General features: G+C 49.1%; 1 protein-coding gene across 1 annotated transcript in view; it reads left to right on the top strand.

Annotated features, from left to right (window-relative positions):
* The first annotated feature begins 2,444 nt into the window (after positions 1-2,444).
* The window catches only part of LOC147096286 (zinc-binding protein A33-like), a 45,327-nt gene continuing 27,381 nt past the window's right edge, over positions 2,445-20,390 (top strand). Inside the window, exons 1-5 of the mRNA XM_085973884.1 lie at positions 2,445-3,159; positions 3,249-3,344; positions 3,436-3,669; positions 4,818-4,840; positions 4,938-5,053. Coding sequence (XP_085830010.1) covers positions 2,749-3,159; positions 3,249-3,344; positions 3,436-3,669; positions 4,818-4,840; positions 4,938-5,053 — 880 coding nt within the window. The 5' untranslated portion in view covers positions 2,445-2,748. The remainder of the gene's footprint in view (positions 3,160-3,248; positions 3,345-3,435; positions 3,670-4,817; positions 4,841-4,937; positions 5,054-20,390) is intronic.

Raw genomic sequence — 20,390 nt, 5'->3', positions numbered from 1 at the left:
CCTCCTCCTCCTCCTCACCCCAGTCGCTCCTCCTCCTCCTCCTCACCCCAGTCCCTCCTCCTCCTCCCCCCAGTCCCTCCTCCTCCTCCCCCCAGTCCCTCCTCCTCCTCACCCCAGTCCCCCCTCCTCCTCCTCACCCCAGTCCCCCCTCCTCCTCCTCACCCCAGTCCCTCACCCTCCTCCTCACCCTCCTCCTCACCGGAGTCCCTCCTCCTACTCCTCCTCACCCCAGTCCCTCCTCCTCCTCCTCCTCACCCCAGTCCCTCCTCCTCCTCCTCCTCACCCCAGTCCCTCCTCCTCCTCCTCACCCCAGTCCCTCCTCCTCCTCCTCCTCCTCACCCCAGTCCCTCCTCCTCCTCCTCCTCACCCCAGTCCCTCCTCCTCCTCCTCCTCCTCACCCCAGTCCCTCCTCCTCCTCCTCACCCCAGTCCCTCCTCCTCCTCCTCACCCCAGCCCCTCCTCCTCCTCCTCCTCACCCCAGTCCCTCCTCCTCACCCCAGTCCCTCCTCCTCCTCCTCCTCACCCCAGTCGCTCCTCCTCCTCCCCAGTCCCTCCTCCTCCTCCCCCCAGTCCCCCCTCCTCCTCACCCCAGTCCCCCCTCCTCCTCCTCACCCCAGTCCCCCCTCCTCCTCCTCACCCCAGTCCCCCCTCCTCCTCCTCACCCCAGTCCCCCCTCCTCCTCCTCACCCCAGTCCCCCCTCCTCCTCCTCACCCCAGTCCCTCACCCTCCTCCTCACCCCAGTCCCCCCTCCTCCTCACCCTCCTCCTCACCCCAGTCCACCCTCCTCCTCACCCTCCTCCTCACCCCAGTCCCCCCTCCTCCTCACCCTCCTCCTCACCCCAGTCCCCCCTCCTCCTCACCCTCCTCCTCACCCCAGTCCCCCCTCCTCCTCACCCTCCTCCTCACCCCAGTCCCCCCTCCTCCTCACCCTCCTCCTCACCCCAGTCCCCCCTCCTCCTCACCCCAGTCCCCCCTCCTCCTCACCCTCCTCCTCACCCCAGTCCCCCCTCCTCCTCACCCTCCTCCTCACCCCAGTCCCCCCTCCTCCTCACCCTCCTCCTCACCCCAGTCCCCCCTCCTCCTCACCCTCCTCCTCACCCCAGTCCCCCCTCCTCCTCACCCTCCTCCTCACCCTCCTCCTCACCCCAGTCCCCCCTCCTCCTCACCCAGTCCCCCCTCCTCCTCACCCCAGTCCCCCCTCCTCCTCACCCCAGTCCCCCCTCCTCCTCACCCCAGTCCCCCCTCCTCCTCACCCCATTCCATCCTCCTCCTCACCCCAGTCCCCCCTCCTCCTCACCCCAGTCCCCCCTCCTCCTCACCCCAGTCCCCCCTCCTCCTCACCCTCCTCCTCACCCCAGTCCCCCCTCCTCCTCACCCTCCTCCTCACCCCAGTCCCCCCTCCTCCTCACCCTCCTCCTCACCCCAGTCCCCCCTCCTCCTCACCCTCCTCCTCACCCCAGTCCCCCCTCCTCCTCACCCCAGTCCCCCCTCCTCCTCACCCTCCTCCTCACCCCAGTCCCCCCTCCTCCTCACCCTCCTCCTCACCCCAGTCCCCCCTCCTCCTCACCCTCCTCCTCACCCCAGTCCCCCCTCCTCCTCACCCTCCTCCTCACCCCAGTCCCCCCTCCTCCTCACCCTCCTCCTCACCCTCCTCCTCACCCCAGTCCCCCCTCCTCCTCACCCAGTCCCCCCTCCTCCTCACCCCAGTCCCCCCTCCTCCTCACCCCAGTCCCCCCTCCTCCTCACCCCAGTCCCCCCTCCTCCTCACCCCATTCCATCCTCCTCCTCACCCCAGTCCCCCCTCCTCCTCACCCCAGTCCCCCCTCCTCCTCACCCTCCTCCTCACCCCAGTCCCCCCTCCTCCTCACCCTCCTCCTCACCCCAGTCCCCCCTCCTCCTCACCCTCCTCCTCACCCCAGTCCCCCCTCCTCCTCACCCCAGTCCCCCCTCCTCCTCACCCCAGTCCCACCCTCCTCCTCACCCCAGTCCCCCCCTCCTCCTCACCCCAGTCCCCCCTCCTCCTCACCCTCCTCCTCCTCACCCTCCTCCTCCTCACCCCAGTCCCCCCTCCTCCTCACCCTCCTCCTCCTCACCCCAGTCCACCCTCCTCCTCCTCCTCACCCTCCTCCTCCTCACCCCAGTCCCTCCTCCTCCTCACCCCAGTCCCTCCTCCTCCTCCTCACCCCAGTCCCTCCTCCTCACCCCAGTCCTCTCTGGTCAGCAGGTTATCGGTGAAGAAGCGACTGTCCAGCTCGCTCACCAAACAACAAGAATCCAAAGTTTGAAATCAACCCCCGAGAATAAAACCAGCCGGCGGCCGCCGTGAGCCGCTCCAACTGGCCGAGACCAGCTCGGCGTCACTGCCGCTCGGCCCCAACTCACTGCCCGAGCTCCGCGTCCGACTCCCACTGAGGCCCCGCCCCGGGAACCCGCCCCTCACTCTGAGTGACAGGCGGTCCGGCCAATCCGCTTCCCCGGGAGTGCCCCGCCCCGGAAACTCGGCTCCGCCCTTTTCCCTCTCCGTTTTCCCAGCCTCAGTAAAATGCCCATTTGACTCTCGGGCGGGTGATGGGCGCAGCCTGAAAAGTCAGGGCCTGTTTTTTCTCCTTGTAAATCCGACACTATTCCATCCCGCTGTGAGCAGCAGTTCCCGGGATACACGAGTGATCTCAGACTGGGAACCGGGGAGGCTCCGCCCACGGAAACACCACACCAGCAGTTTCAATCAGGAAGGACTGAAACTGATCATGGCTTCCAGACACCAGGCGGAGAGTTTCACAGAGGATTTAAACTGTCCCATTTGTCTGGATTTCTTCACCGACCCGGTTTCACTGGAGTGTGGGCACAACTTCTGCCGCTCCTGTATCACACAGTGTTGGGAAAAGAAGGAGACAAACTCCTGCCCGGAATGTAGAGAGGAGTTTCCGGAAATAAACCTCAGAGTCAGTCGGGCCTTAGCGAATCTGGCCGAGAAAGCTCGAAAATTAAAGCTGAATCCGAAAGAGAAGGAAAGTAAACTTCACTGTGAGGAACATCAGGAAGAACTGAAGCTGTTTTGTGAAACTGACAAGAAATTGATCTGTGTGATTTGTAGAGATGCGCGGGAACACAAATCTCACAACTTCATGCCCATTAAAGAAGCTGTTGGAATCTACAAGGTAAAAGGAACAGGTTTGATCACCTGATTAATTTATCACATTTTCATGGTCTAACACTTTTATTCTGTGATTTTCTCTCCCAATCCCAGGATCAGCTGAAATCTTCCTTAGATTCTCTCACAGAGAAGAAATCGGCGGTTCTAGACACGGAGCGGCGGCAGAAACAGAAGATTTCTGAAATTAGGGTAAATCGCCCTGTGCTGATTTTCAAATTTGATTCGTTTTTTTTTGGTTTTATTGCGGATAAAGTATTATTTTTCACATTTCATTTGGTAGGAACAGTCGAGCAGTCTGCAGACCCGCATCACATCCGAGTTCGCTAAAATGCACCAGATTCTCAGTGAGAAAGAGCAGCGTTTAATCAGAGATCTCAGGGAACAAGAGGGGAAGATTCTAGAAACAATGGAGGAAAATCTTCGACAGATTCAAGAGAATTTAAATTCTATTCAGGAGAAACTCTCAAAGTTGCAGAAACAGATGGAGCAAAAAGACGAGCTGACATTTCTGAAGGTGAGGATTATATTTCAGTTTAGTTCAGTGAATCTTCACAGTCACAAAATGAGGGCGAGAATTTTGACATAAATGCAGCATTTTCCCAATAATTCGTCACTGATTTAAACCGATCGATTGTTTTGTCTATCCGGGGCGGAGCTGCGATTGTCACCGAACTAATCGGCCTCCCACAATATCTACAGGATCCCGGGAATACCTGCAACCTCCCCGGGGCGTGATCTTGATATTTAGTCTGTAATTATTTCTGTGGTGCCCAAGTTTAATAATCTCCTGAAACTCAGATTCCAATCCAGTTCCAGTCCCGTGTTGTGAGTGTGTGGGTGTGTCTGGTAGGGTGGGTGTGAGAGGCACTGTGTCTGTGAGTGACACTGATGTTGATTTCTAGTATCTGATACTCTAATAAGATTTTTCAACTATATCCTGTTTCTATCAGAAGCATTTAATAATTTTTCGTGTAATTTCTGATGGCCTGTTTTCAAATATGCCGCTCATAGAATTACACAGAATTTTACAGCACAGAGACCGGCCATTCGGCCCATCAGATCAATGTCAGTGTTTATGCTCCACACGAGCCTCCTCCCACCTTACTTCATCTCACCCTATCAATATATCCTTCTGTTCCTTTCTCCCTCATGTACTGATCTCGCTCCCTTTTAAATACATCTGTGCTATTCACCTCAACTTGTGGTAGCGAGTTCCACATTCTAAACACTCTCTGAGTAAAGAGATTTCTCCTGAATTCTCCTTTGGATTCATTACTGACTCTCTTATATTTATGACCCCTCGCTTTAGACTCCCCACAAGTGGAAACATCTTCTCTACATCTGCCCCATCGAATCCTTTCATAATGTTAAAGACCTCGCTCAGGTCTCCTCTCAGTCTTCCCTTTTCTAGAGAATAATCTTTCCTGTTCACTCTTTCCTGTTAGTTGTACCCTCGCAGTTCTGGTATCATTCTTGTAAATCTCTTTTATACGTTCTCCTGTGCTTCTATATCCTTTTTGTAATATCCTCTTTCTACCTGTGTGTGGGCAGCAGTGAGAATTGGGAATTATCAGCAGCTTGGAACAATCTGGGTGTAATTTCTGCTGTCCCGATATAGACGCTCAGTCTCTGTCAACTCAGATTGTGTTTTATTTATTTCAGGAAGAAACTCGTCAGAAGAGGAGGTAGGCCATGCTCTTTACTGAAACTCTGCACAGTTTGGTAAAATAGCTCAGAAAAGTGTTTATGGTCAATTTATAACCAATTGTTTGATATTTGCAGGATTAGTGAGGACGAGAATACACTGACATTAGTAGATACCGCCCTGACTATCGAAAAATTCAACGGCCATTTACCGTACGCAGTGTGGAGTGAAATGTTGGATTCCATTAACCCCGGTAAAACTCATATCAGTTCCTTTGGCCTGATTTATATCTCTCATAATTTGATTTGTTATACATAAAAATATCATAGATAGTATCTTTTAGAACTAAGTAGTTGCTAAGGAACGCGGTTAAAAGCGGGCCTGAATGGAGTTAGTGTTATTCACGCACCAAATCTATGTTCTAAAAAGCATCGACTGGTCAGCTGAAAGTGCCAGCTCCCCGAACATGACCAACACAGGGACCCTCAGATGAACCACAGCCTCCAGAACCCATCGATACTTTGCACACTTCAGCAACAGGAAACACCGCCCTTCCCAGCTGAACCTTTCCTCCTCTACAATACTCATCTCCTGATCCATCTCCATCTTGTGTGTCAAACTCATGTCCGTGACCAAGGTCAGGACAGGAAGCCTGGGAGCGAGGCTTTCTCTGCCTGTTGAGGGAGGAGTGGTGAGGGGTATAGAGTTAGCTGGTGCTCACTGTGGACCTGCGAGTAAGCACTGGATTGCTGAACGTGTCACCGAGGCTTATTCTCTCAATTGCCTTGAATCATTCCACTCGCCCTAGACAATTATGGCTTATACATCCAGGGAGAGTTTCAGGGTAGAGGTATGACAATGGTGCATCACATTGAATAACCGCTGGTGCTTTGCCTCCACGTGCGGCCCCGTATGAAGCCTATTTTTTTGCATGGACCAGGCCGGAGATATCTGGAGGTTAAGATATTGGCCAATATTTTCTTGTCCGCATTGAGGAGGGATTTAATTTTCTACGATGAGCAATGGTGGTGACCTTTCTGCTCATATGTATTAACATGATTGTGACTAAGTTAAGTGTGTCTGTGTCCTTGTCTCCAGCACATAGTGCGGGGTTTCAGTAGCGGGAGAGTAAGTTCCGCGATTAGGACCTTGTAAAACTCGGTAGGCGAGCTATTAGTTGGCGTGGGACCAGGTCACTATTTTTCCCACATTGCTCCGGCTGCTTGTCCTAGTGCCCTGTGTCCACTGGAAGCTTGTCCCGTTGGGAGTGAAGAGCACAGTTTAGGTCTCCAGTCATGGTTACTGTGCTGTCCATACGTGGGGCGAGTGTGAGGATTGCTGATGTGGGGAATGTGCGGACACCTCATTCAGGACACAGAACTGAAGCTTCACTTTGGGTTCTCCTGTTATTCGAGGTTCTTTAGGATGGAGCGGCCTCCTTCTCCAGGAATGCGTGTCTCAGAGTAATGGGAAGGTTCCTGTTGATTAGTGTGACTATCCTCTGCTCTTGGGTCAGTAGAAAGTGGCCAGCATTGGTCCCACCCACTCACTCACAAACTCGGTGTGTTCTGAGGGTGGTGAGGAGGATCTCCTGTAGAAATGGAGCATCCACCTGTTCTTTTATGTCGGTCAGTTTTGTTTTGTCTGATTATGTGCTGGAGTCTGTTGAGATTTGTGGATATAATTTGATTGATGGACTGTATTCAGGGTGATGTCGGTTTGCTGTCTCCAGGGTGTCTTTTCCTCTTGGGGGTGTCTCTGAATCTGGGGCCTGCCCGATTGTACCAGTTTTGTTTGAGTTCCTGTCCAGGCTGCTGTTCAGACTGATCGAGTTGTGGACCACAGCTGCTTCATCCTCTTTTTTTTCCTCTACTTTTTCCCTTGAATTATTTATTCACTGCCCTTCCTTACCTTTTCCCCTGTGGCAGCTCGTTTCCTCACTCCATCTGCGGGATGTGTTCTTCATCCAGTTAGGTGTTTGTCCCCTAATACGCTAAATATACATTGGCTTTTTACAGAATAATCTGTATTAAGACCCCTTTAAACGAGCTTGAAAACTAGGAAATAATGAGTGAACAGTTTAATACATTTCAATCATATTAAACCACCCAATACATACAGTGACTGAGATTACTGGTACAGACAGATCATTCAGTGACCGTGAGATTACTGGTAGACAGATCATACAGTGACCGTGAGATTACTGGTACAGACAGATCATACAGTGACCATGAGATTACTGGTACAAACAGATCATACAGTGATTGAGATTACAGGTACAGACAGATCATACAGTGACCGTGAGATTACTGGTATAGACAGATCAAAATGTGACCGTGAGATTACCGGTATAGACAGATCAAAAAGTGACTGTGAGATTACTCTTACACATAGATCAAACAGTAATCATGAGATTCCTACTACAGATCATGGAGTGACTGAGATTACTGGTAGAGACAGATCATACAGTGACCATGAGATTACTGGTACAGACAGATCATACAGTGACCATAAGAACATAAGAAATAGGAGCAGGAGTAGGCCAATCGGCCCCTCGAGCCTGCTCCGCCATTCAATAAGATCATGGCTGATCTGATCCTAACCGCCAATCTCTATCACAGAACTATCTCCTGCATCTAACAGAATTAGACACACGAAATAGGAGCAGGATCAGGCTACACGGCCCCTGGGCCCGCTCCGCTACCCACAGGGCCATGACCGATCCGAACCTAGACTCATGTCCAAATTCCTGCCCGCTCCCAGTAACCCTTAATTCCCTTTACTTCTAGGAAACTGTCTATATCTGTTTTAAATTTATGTAATGATGTAGCTTCTACAGCTTTTTGGGGCAGCATATTCCATGGACCTACCACCCTCTGAGTGAAGTAGTTCCTCCTCATCTCAGTTTTGAAAGAGCAGCCCCCGAGTTCTAGTTTCACTCATCATCGGGAACATCCTCCCCGCATCCACCCTATCCAACCCCTTCACAATCTTATATGTTTCAATAAGATCGCCTCTCATTCTTCTGAACTCCAATGAGTAGAGTCCCAATCTACTCAACCTCTCCTCATATGTCCATCCCCTCATCCCCGGGATTAACCGAGTGAACCTTCTTTGTACTGACTCGAGAGCAAGTATGTCTTTTCTTAAGTATGGACACCAGAACTGTATGCAGTATTCCAGGTGCAGTCTCACCAATACCTTGTACAACTGAAGCAATACCTCCCTATTTTTATATTCTATCCCCCTAGCAATGAAAGCCAACATTCCATTGGCCTTCTTAATCACTTGCTGCACCTGCATACTAACCTTTTGAGTTTCGTGCACCAGGCCCCCCAGATCCCTTTGTACTTCAGTACTTTCCAGTTTCTTGCCATTAAGATAATAACTTGCTCTACGATTTTTCCTGCCAAAGTGCATAACTTCACACTTTCCAGTATTGTATTCCATCTGCCAAATCTCTGCCCACTTACTTAGCCTGTCTATGTCCCCTTGCAGGTTTTTTATGTCCTCCTCACTCACTACTTTCCCTCCCATCTTAGTATCATCTGCAAACTTTGATATGTTACACTCGGTCCCCTCCTCCAAATCGTTAATATAGATTGTAAAGAGTTTGGGACCCAGCACTGACCCCTGCGGAACACCACTAGTTACTGATTGCCAGTCTGAGAATGAACCATTAACCCAACTCTCTGCCTTCTGTTAGATAGCCAATCCTCTATCCATACCAGAATATTACCCCCAATCCCGTGATTTTTTATCTTAAGCAATAATCTTTTGTGTGGCACCTTGTCAAATGCCTTTTGGAAGTCTAAATACACGACGTCCACTGGTTCCCCTTTATCCACCCTATATGTTACTTCCTCAAAGAACTCCAGCAAATTTGTCAAACTGACTTCCCCTTCATAAAACCATGCTGACTTTGTCCTATTAAATTATGATTATCCAAATGTCCTGTTACTGTCTCCTTAATAATGGACTCCAAAATTTTACCTACCACAGATGTTAGGCTAACCGGTCTATAGTTTCCAGCCTTCTGTCTACTGCCCTTTTTAAATAAGGGTGTTACATTAGCAGTTTTCCAGTCTGCCGGGACCTTTGCTGAGTCCAGGGAGTTTTGGAAAATTATTACCAATGCATCCACAATCCCTACCGCCACTTCCCTCAAGACCCTAGGATGTAAGCCATCAGGTCCAGGTGATTTATCTGCCTTGAGTCCCCTTATTTTACCGAGTACCACTTCCTTAGTGATTTTGATCGTGTTTATCTCCTCCCCCGCTATAGCCCCCTGTTTGTCCAGTGTTGGGATATTCTTAGTGTCCTCTACTGTAAAGACTGATACAAAATACAAAATGAGATTACTGGTACAGACAGATCATACAGTGACCGTGAGATTACTGGTACAGACAGATCATATAGTAACCATGAGATTACTGGTAGAGACAGATTATACAGTGACCGTGAGATTACTGACACAGACAGATTATACAGTGACCGTGAGATTACTGATACAGACAGATCATACAGTGACCATGAGATTACTGACACAGACAGATCGTACAGTGACCGTGAGATTACTGGTACAGACAGATCATATATTGACCGTATGATTCCTGGTACAGACAGATCACAGATTCTAGAATGGTGCCCGCGATTGGAAAGTTGCAAATGTATCCCCCCTATTAAAGATATTTGGGAGAGAGAAACCTGGGAGTTACAGAAGATTTAGCCTGACGTCAGTATGAGGAAAAATGCTGGAATCTATTATAAACGATGCGGTAACAGGGCACTTAGAACATAATAATAGGATTGGGCAGAGTCAACACGGATTTATTGAAGGGAAATCGTGTTTGCCAAATCTGTTAGTGTTTTTTGATGATGTAACTAGCAGAATAGATAAGGGGGAACCGGCGGATGTGGTGTATTTGGAATTAAAAAGGCATTCGATAAGGTGCCTTAACCAAAATTGTGGAGATGCCGGTGTTGGACTTGGGTGGACAAATGTGAGAAGTCACACAATACCAGGTTATAGTCCAACAGCTTTATTTGAAATCACAACACTGCCGAGGTGTGATAAAGGGCAGTTAGAAAGATTACCTGTAATCATCTGGCAGTGTTCTCTGACTATATATGCTGTGTCTGTATGCATCTCTTCACTTCACCTGACAAAGGAGCAGCGCTCCGAAAGCTTGTGATTTCAAATAAAGCTGTTGGACTATAACCTGGTGTTGTGTGACTTCTCACATTTAACCAAAATTAGGGCTCAAGGGATTGGGGCTAATATAGTAGCATAGATTGAGGATTGGTTTACTGGCCAGAAATCAGAGAGTAGAAATAAATGGTTCATTTTCATGTTGGCAATCTGTAACTAGTCAGGTACCGCAAGGATCAGTGCTTGGGCCTCAGCTATTCACAATCTACAGCAATGATTTGGATGAGAGGACCAAATGCAATATATCCAAGTTTGCTGATGATACAAAGCTGGGTGGGAATGTAAGTTGTGAGGAGGATGCAAGGAGGCTTTAAGTGGATATAGACAAGCTAAGTGAGTGGGCAGGAACATGGCAAATGAAATATAATGTGGACAAATGTGAAGTTATTCACTTTGGTAGGAAAATAGCAAAGCAGCTTATTTTATAAATGGTGAGGGATTGTGAAATGTTGGTGCTCATTGGGACCTGGGTGTCCTTGTACACGAATCACAGAAAATTAACATGCAAGTACAGCACGCAATTAGGAAAGCAAATGGTATGTTGGCCTTTATTACAAGTGTATTGGAGTATAAGAGTAAAGATGTCTTACTGCAATTATATAGGGCTCTAGTAAGACCACACCTGGAGTATTGTGAACAGTTCTGGTCTCCTTACCTAAGGAAGGTTTTACATGTCATAGAGCGAGTGCAACGAAGGTTCACCAGACTGGTTCCTGGGAATGGGGGGATTGTCCTATGAGGAGAGGTTGAGTAGACTAGACCTATATTCTCTAGAGTTTAGAAGAATGAGAAGTGATCTCATTGAAACATACAAAATTCTTGCAGGGCTTGACAGGGTAGATGCAGGGAGGATATTTCCTGTGGCTGGGGAGTCTAGAACTAGGGGTCACAGTCTCGGAATAAGGAATGGGCCATTTCGGACTGAGATGAGGAGAAATTTGTTCACTCAGAGGGTGGTGAATCTTTGGAATTCTCCACCCCAGAGAACTGTGGTACCTAAGTCGTTGAGTATATTAAAGGCAGAGATCGATAGATTTTTGAATATTAGGAGAATCAAGGGATGTGGGGATAGTGCAGGAAAGTGGAGATGAGGCAGCAGATCAGCCATAATCTTCTTGAATTGTGGAGCAGGCTCGAAGGGCCAAATGGCCGACTCCTGCTCCTATTTTGCATTTTCTTATGTTCTTAAGTTCTTATTATCATACAGTGACCGTGACATTACAATGTTGGTCTCCTTACCTAAGGAAGGATGTGCTTGCCATAGAGGGAGTGCAACGAAGGTTCACGAGATTGATTCCTGGGATGGCGGGACTGTCGTATGAGAAGAGATTGAATAAACTAGGCCTGAATTCTCTTGAATTCAGAAGAATGAGAGGGGATCTCATTGAAGCATACAAAATTATTACAGGGCTTGATAGGGTGGATGCTGGGAGAATGTTCCCCATGAATCTTTGGAATTCTCTACCCCAGAGGGCTGTGGAGGCTCAGTCATTGGGTATATTCAAAACAGAAGTCGATAGATTTCTGACTAGTCAGGGCATCAAGGGATATGGCGATAAAGCCGGTGAATGGAGTTGCGGCAAAAGATCAGCCATGATCTCATTGAATGGTGGAGCCGGCTCGAAGGTCCGAATGGCCGACTCCTGCTCCTATTTCTTATGTTCTTATCATACAATGCCCATGGGATTACTGGTACAGACAGATCATACAGTGACTGTGAGATTACTGGGACAGACAGATCATACCGTGACTGTTAGATTACTGGGACAGACAGATTATACAGTTACGATGAGATTACTGGGACAGACAGATCATACAGTGACTGGGATTACTGGTACAGACAGATCATACAGTGACCGTGAGATTACTGGTACAGACAGATCATACCGTGAACATGAGATTCCTGATACAGACAGATCACACAGTGACCATGAGATTACTGGTACAAACAATCATACAACTTTAAGTTTCTTTTTTTCACCTTTTGATCTGCCGTCTCAGCAGCTTTTCCTGTTTTCCCAGTTCCCTGTTTATTTCGTTCCTTTGCTGAGTTCCCAGATATCTAGTTTCTAGCTGCTGGCATTCTTTTTCCCTCTATTATTTTCTGCATTTCCAAATGTTCCCCTTCTCTTATTCTCTGTGCGGCTAAATGTTTTCCTTCTCTTACTTCACTACGCTGCGCACAGAAATGGGCTGCATAGCCTGCCCAGTGCTCCCCTTTGTCTAATTCCACCTTTCCCAGAGTCCCTTGGCTCTGGACCCTCTCTATCACCTTCTGATATGACTCTGCGTCTTGACTCGTCAGAAACGATACTAAATCGGTTAAACATAATTTTCTCAACTCTTTATCTGTGACATGCTCAACTTCTGTCTAGCCCGTCAATTGTACTAACTTGTTGCTATTAATACTGGTGGGTCGCAGTGTCCTAACCCCTCGAAGGTTTTCCTTCCTTAACTGACCAGGGCGCGCTAACCACGCCAGTCCTAGGATCTTGCCTGCACCGAATAGTTTATAAAAGAATCAGCTGTCAATCAACCTCCTGACTAAGCTCGCCAATTTATAAGATTCCAGAGATGCCAGGGCAGGCGATGTATTACTGCTCCACCATGTGGGAGCTGGTGGACACCATTTTGGTTGCTCGAGGAACTTCGGCTCCGTGTTGATGAGCTGCAGCCCGAGCTTCAAACCCTGAGACACATCAGGGAGGGGGTGAGTTACCTGGACGCTGTGTTCCAGGAGGCAGTCACACCCCTTAGATTAATTAATTCAAATTTGGTCCGTGGTCAGGGACAGGTGGGTGTGACTACGAGCGAGGCAGGTATGGGGAACCAGGAGTTAGTGGTGGAGGAGACTCAGCCCTTGCTCTTGTCAAATAGTTACGAGTTATTACTCTCTGTGTGGGTGAGAGCAGGGACTGCAGTGAGGATGAGCAAACTGACCACAGCACCATGGTACAGGGAGCCATTCATGTGGGGGGAGCAAAAAGAAATGTGCTAGTGGTAGGGGACTGTACATTTAGGGGGATAAACACTGTTCTCTGCAGACAAGAGCGTGAGTCCCGAAGGCTGTGTTGCCTGCCCGCTACCACGGTAAAGAACATCTCCTCTGGGCTGGAGAGGAACTTAGAGTAGGAGGGGACAGATCCAATTGTCATGGTCCATGTAGGTACCAATGACATAGGTAGGACAAAGAAAGAGGTTCTGTTGAGGGAGTATGAGCAGCTAGGGGCTAAATTAAAAAGCAGAACCACAACGGTAATAATCTCTGGATTACTACCTGAGCCATGTGCAAATTGACACAGGGTAAATAGGATCAGAGAGATGAACGAGTGGCTTGAACATTGGTGTTGGAGAAATGGGTTTCGATTCTTGGGGCACTGGCACCAGTACTGGGATAAGTGGGAGCTGTTCCGTCAGGACAGGCTTCATTCGAACCAGGCTGGGGCCAGTGTCCTGGCAAATCGAATAACTAGGGCTGTAGATAGGGCTTTAAACTAAATAGTGTGGAGCGGGGAGGGATACGCTGAGCGGAAATTTAAAAAGTGAAAGAAAAATGAGAAGGCAAAAGTGCAGGGTAGCGATAGGGGTAATGATAATCAGAGTGTGACAGGAAGGGACAGAGCGTATACACAAGAGTGCATCAGAAAGTGGGGTCAAAGTAGGGAAAATGGTAAAAAGACAAAACTAAATGCTCTATACCTGAACACACGCAGCATTCGTAACAAGATAAATGAGTTGACAGCACAAATAGAAATAAATGGGTATGATCTGATAGCCATTACAGAGACGTGGTTGCAAGGTGTCCAAGGCTGGGAACTGAATATTCAGGGGTATTTGCCATTTCGTAAGGATAGGCAGAAAGGAAAAGGAGGTGGTGATGAAAGAGTAGTGGGTGGGTAAGAGTTGCTGTAATCGTTGTTGCTGCTGTTGTCATGGTTGTTGTCGTTACCGGCTGGGGCGACGTCTTTTATGGACACGGTGTCCTCCCTTCCGTCGGCGTGCCGGACATACGCGTATTGGGGGTTGGCGTGGAGTAGGTGCACTGACTCCACGAGAGGGTCCGTCTTGTGGCCCCTCACATGCCTTCGTACAAATACCGGACCTGGGGTGGAGAGCCATGACGGCATGGATACGCCTGAGGTGGATTTCCGGGGAAAGACAAACATTCGTTCATGAGGCGTGGCACTAGTGGCAGTACACAATAGCGACCGTATCGAATGGAGCACATCTGGGAGGACTTCCTGCCAGCGGGAGGTAGGGAGGCCCTTGGTCCTTAGAGCTAGGGTGACTGCTTTCCATACTGTCCCGTTCTCTCGCTCCACCTGGCTGTTACCCTGGGGGTTGTAGCTGGTGGTACGGCTCGTGGCAATCCCCCTGGACAGCATGTACTGGCGTAGCTCTTCACTCATGAAGGACGTCCCCCTATCTGTATGGATGTAGCTCAGCATACCGAACAGGCAGAACAGGCTGTTGAGGCATTTAATGACCGTGGCGCTGGTCATGTCTGGGCAGGGGAAGGCGAATGGGAAACGGGAGTATTCGTCCACAATGTTCAGGAAGTAAACATTGCGGTCGACTGACGGGAGGGGGCCCTTGAAATCTAAGCTGAGCCGCTCAAAGGGCCGTGTAGCTTTGATTAAGTGGGCTCTATCTGGGTGGTAGAACCGAGGCTTGCACTCAGTGCAAGTGCGGCAGTTCCTGGTCAGAGACCGAACTTCCTCAATCGAGTAGGGTAAGTTGCGGGACTTTATGAAGTGGAACAGCCGTGTGACCCCTGGGTGGCAGAGGTCATTGTGGAGGGTCTGTAGCCGATCCCCGGTGGCGCTGGCACACATCCCTCGTGAGAGGGCGCCGGGGGATTCGTTAAGGGCCCCTGGCCGGTAAATGATGTCATAATCGAAGGTGGAGAGCTCGATCCACCACCTAAGAATCTTATCATTTTTAATCTTCCCCCTCTGTTTATTATTAAACATAAACGCTACCGACCGCTGGTCGGTAAGTAGGATGAAGCGTTTGCCGGCTAGGTAGTGGCGCCAGTGGCGCACTGCCTCCACGATGGCTTGGGCCTCCTTTTCCACGGAGGAGTGTCTGATCTCGGGCCCTTGGAGGGTCCTCGAGAAGAAAGCTACGGGCCGCCCCGCCTGGTTGAGGGTGGCCGCCAAGGCAAAGTCAGACGCATCACTTTCCACTTGAAAGGGAGTGTTCTCGTCCACTGCCTGTAGCGTGGCCCACTCAATATCCCGCTTAATGCTTTTGAAGGCGGCGTGGGCCTCAGCAGAGAGTGGAAAAGAGGATGCTTTCAAGAGGGGGCGGGCTTTGTCGGAGTAGTTGGGGACCCATTGGGAATAATAAGAAAATAACCCCAGGCACCTTTTCAGGGCTTTGGGAGTGTTGGGCAGGGGCAGCTCCCGTAGGGGGCGCAATCGGTCGGGGTCTGGTCCGATTTCCCCATTCTCCACCACGCTGCCCAGTATGCAGAGGCGCGTTGTGTTGTAAACGCACTTATCCTTGTTGTAAGTGAGGTTGAGTTTTTGTGCGGTTTTCAGGAACCTCTCGAGGTTCGAGTCGTGATCCTGCTGGTTGTGACCGCAGATGGTGACGTTGTCGAGGTAGGGGAAGGTTGCCTGCAAGTGGTGGTCATCGACCATGCGGTCCATCTCCCTCTGGAAGACCGAGACCCCATTCGTCACCCCAAAGGGGACTCTGAGGAATTGGTAGAGGCGTCCGTTCGCCTCGAAGGCGGTGTATGGGCGGTCCTCTGGTCTGATAGGGAGCTGGTGGTATGCTGACTTGAGGTCGATGGTGGAGAACACCCGGTATTGGGCGATTTGGTTCACCATTTCTGATATGCGGGGTAGTGGGTAGGCGTCTAGTTGGGTGTACCTGTTGATCGTTTGGCTATAGTCGATCACCATCCGTTTCTTCTCGCTACCCCTTACCACCACCACTTGGGCGTGCCACGGGCTGTTGCTGCGTTCAATAATGCGCTCCTTCAGGAGCCTGTCTACCTTGGTCGCGATAAACCGCCTGTCCTCCCAGCTGTACCTCCTGCTTTTGGTCGCTATTGGCCGGCAGTTAGGGGTAAGGTTTGCGAATAGCGAAGGCGGCTTTACCTTCAGGGTAGCCAGACCGCACACTGTGAGGGGCGGCGGGACCCACCGTAATTGAGCGTGATGCTTTGGTGGTGGCACTGGAAATCCAGGCCCAAGATCACGCTCGCACATAGATTCTTCATGATTAGTACTTTAAAATTATCGTATACAGTTCCGTTAACGGACAGTTGTACCGCGCAGTAACCCATAATGGTCGATGTCTGGGTTTTATCGGCCATAGAGATGGTACCCCGAGTAGGGACCACTGTTAGGGAGAGTTGTTGTGCTAGTTCAGGGTGGATAAAACTCTCCGTGCTTCCACTGTCAATTAAACATTTAACCCCGCACCCGTTTACCTCGATGTCCACCATTGATTTGGATAGCGGGTGCGGCCTGGTCTGGTCCACTGTGACCGATGCCACTGTAGGGCCCTGATCGAGACAAGATGGCGTCCACGCTGTCTGCTCACAAGATGGCGGACCCCACGAGGTTGGGCAAGATGGCATCCAAGATGGCCGCTCCCACGGCGCACACGCGGCGGTGGCGGGTTTTCCGGCGCGGTTCCCTCTGCACACCTTCCCGAAGTGCCCCTTCTTACCGCACTTAAAGCAGGTGGTGCCTTTCGCCGGGCACAGGTTTCTGGTGTGCTTCGGCTGCCCGCAGAAGTAGCAGTTGGGTCCCCGACGCGCCGCGGCTGTCGTAGGGCTTCTGGGGGGAGAGCGGGGCCCCGACGGTGTCGGGCTGCCGGGCGGGGAAGATGCCTTCCAAGATGGTGGCGCCCTTGGTGTACACGTGGCGGCGCGGGCTGAAGAGTAGGCGTCCGAGTTTCTCTGGGCCACATCCAGGGATCGCGCTGTGTCCACAGCCTGTTTCAGGTCCAATCCCGTTTTTTCCAGTAGTCTCTGCCGGATGTAAGTGGAGCTGAGGCCTGTGATAAAGGCATCACGAACAAGCTCGTCAGTGTACACTGCGGCTTTTACATCTTGGCACTTGCAGTCTTTGCCAAGCGTTTTCAGGGTGACTAGGAACTCATCCAGCGATTCCCCAGGTCGCTGTGCGCGAGTAGCGAGCAGATGCCTAGCATACACCTCATTCGTAGGCTGCTGGTAATGCACCTTGAAGATGTCACAGGCGTCCGGGTACGTGTCGGCGTCTTGGATGAGGGGGTAAACCCGGTGGCTTACCCAGTTCCGCAGGATTCCGAGTTTCATACTTTCAGCATCCGTAGCGCCTGTGATGGCTGCGGAATTGTCCAGGAAGAATTCCATACACTTAAACCAGTGTCCGAAGTGTGCCGATGCGTCCGAAGCATGCTGGTCCAAATCCAAACGTTCGGGTTTCAAGAGTTGATCCATTGTGTTGAAAAATAAGTTAATAAAATTGATGTGCCTCAATAAATCCGAGACTCAATGTTAACGGAACAAAGCAAGGCTTTTATTAACTTAGAAAGTAACACACAGTGGAGAAGTGTCTCCCATCCAGAGGATGTGAGACACGCTGGGCCTGCCTAAATAGGGGCCAGGTATGGGCGGAGCCGTACACACAATACAATACAAGGTGAGGAAATGGAACTGGGGTAAGGGAAATGAAACTGAAACTAAACCACAGTCACAGGTACAATCACACACAGAGAATACAGATGAGTGATGAATGGCATATTTCATCACAAGCATCATAGAATTTCAAATTCAATTTGACGGTGAGAAAGCTAGGTCTCAAACTTGTGTCCTGAACTTAAATAAAGGTAATTACAAAGGTATGAAAGCAGACTTGGTTAAAGTGGACTGGGAAAATATATTACAAGGTAAGACTGTAGAAAAGCAGTGGCAAACATTTAAGGAGATATTTCATAACTCTCAGCAAAGATATATTCCAGTGAGAAAGAAAGACTCTAAGAGAAGGATGAACCATCTGTGGCGAACTAAGGAAGTAAAGGATGGTATCAAATTGAAAAAAAAGCATACAGTACAATGTTGCGAAGAATAGTGGAAGGTCAGAGGTTAGGGAAATTTTAAAAAATGAGCAAAGGACAACTAAAAAGACGATAAAGAGAGAGAAGATAGCTTATGAGAGTAAGCTAGCAAGAAATATAAAAACAGACAGTAAGAGCTTCTACAGGTATATAAAAGGAAGAGAGGAGCTAAAGTAAATGTTGGTCCCCTAGAGGATGAGTCTGGGGAATTAATAATAAACAGGGAAATGGCAGAGACTTTGAACAAATATTTTGTATCGGTCTTCACGGTAGAAGACACTACAAGCATCCCAATAATGGATAATCAAGGAGCTATTTGGGTGGGCGGGGGACTTAAAACAATCACTATCTCTATAGAGAAAGTACTAGGCAAACTAATGGGACTAAAGGTGGACAAGTCCCCTGGACCCAATAGCCTGCATCCTAGAGTCTTAAAAGAGGTGGCTGCAGAGATAGTGGATGCACTTTTTGTAATCTACCAAAATTCCCTGGATTCTGGAGAGGTCCCAGCGGACTGAAAAACTGCAAATGTAACGCCCCTATTTAAGAAAGGAGGGAAACAGAAAGCAGGCAACTATCGACCAGTTAGCCTAACATCTGTCATTGGGAATATGCTGGAGTCCATCATTAAGGAAGTGGTAACAGGACATTTAGAAAATCATGACATAGTCAAGCAGAGTCAGTATGGTTTTATGAAAGGGAAATCATGTTTGACAAATTTTCTGGAGATCTTTGAGGATGTAACGAGCAGGGTTGATAAAGGGGAACAAGTAGATCTCGTGTATTTGGATTTTCAGAAGGTGCCACATAAAAGGTTATTACACAAGATAAGAGCTCACAGGGTTGGGGGTTATATATTAACATGGATAGAGGATTGGCTAACTAACAGAAAACAGACAGTCGGCATAAATGTGTCATTTTAAGGTTAACAAACTGTAACTAGTGGGGTGCCGCAGGGATCAGTGCTGGGGCCTCCACTATTTACAATCTATATTAATGACTTGGATGGAGGGACCGAGGGTAATGTAGCCAAATTTGCTGATGATACAAAGATAGGTGGGAAAGCAAATTGTGTGGAGGACGCAAAGAATCTCCAAAGGAATATAGATAGGCTAAGTGAGTGCGCAAAAATCTGGCAGATGGAGTATAATGTGGGAAAATGCGAGGTTATCCACTTTGGTAGGAAAAATAAAAAAGCACATTATTATTTAAATGGGGAGAGATTACAAAATGTTGAGGTACAGGGATCTGGGGTCCTTGTACATGAATCACAAAAAGTTAGCATGCAGATACAGCAAGTAATTAGAAAGGTAAATGGAGTGTTGGCCTTTATTGCAAAGGGAATGGTGTATAAAAGTAGGGAAGTCCTGTTACAACTGTACAGGGCATTGGTGAGACCACACCTGGAGTACTGCGTACAGTTTTGGTCTCCTTATTTAACGAAGGATATACTTGCATTGGAGGCAGTTCAGAGAAGGTTCACTAGGTTGATTCCTGAGTTGAAGGGGTTGTCTTATGAGGAAAGGTTGAGCAGGTTGGGCCGATACTCATTGGGGTTTAGAAGAATGGGAGGGGATCTTATAGAAACATATAAGATTCTGAAGGGGCTTGACAGGGTAGATGCAGAAAGGATGTTTCCCCTCGTGGGGGAATCTAGAACTAGGGGGCATAATTTCAGAATAAGGAGTCCCCGATTTAAAACTGAGATGAGAAGGAATTTCTTCTCTCAGAGGGTCGTGAATCTTTGGAATTCTCTTCCCCAGAGAGCTGTGGATGCTGGGTCATTGAATATATTTAAGGTGGAGATAGACAGATTGTTGAACGAGAAGGGAGTCAAGGGTTACGGGGAGCGAGCAGGGAAGTGGAGTTGTGGTCAAGATCAAATCAGCCATGATCTTATTGAATGGTGGAGCAGGCTCGAGGGGCCAAATGACCTCCTCCTGCTCCTATATCTTATGTTCTTATGTTATGTTCAGAGGGAGCCTGGTTCCAAATGATTCGAGGTTGACCCGTATTGGGGACAGTGATTTAACTTTATTCAGCACAAGCAAGACTTCATTCACTACAGTATTCAAGCAGCAGTTACAGTGTATAATTGAGACTTATATTACCACTCATACTCTGGGTACAAGCCGCAACTGTGAGTAAGCTGCACCCTGTGTCTCTTGTCTCTCATCTCTTCTCGTCTCCCGGGTGTCTCGTTGTTTCTTCCTGAAATGTTCTACTGTGTCCCTGGAATCTCCTACTCCTGGAATCTTCTACTCCTGGAATCTCCTACTCCTGGAATCTCCTACTCCTGGAATCTCCTACCCCT

This window comes from Somniosus microcephalus, unplaced genomic scaffold (genome assembly GCF_052327205.1).
Source record: "Somniosus microcephalus isolate GS21.2 unplaced genomic scaffold, FLI_Smic_1.0 unresolved_chr1, whole genome shotgun sequence".
In the NCBI taxonomy this organism is placed as follows: domain Eukaryota; kingdom Metazoa; phylum Chordata; class Chondrichthyes; order Squaliformes; family Somniosidae; genus Somniosus; species Somniosus microcephalus.
The sequence above is the reverse complement of the archived record's forward strand: the minus strand, read 5'-3'. Positions and strand labels throughout refer to the sequence as shown.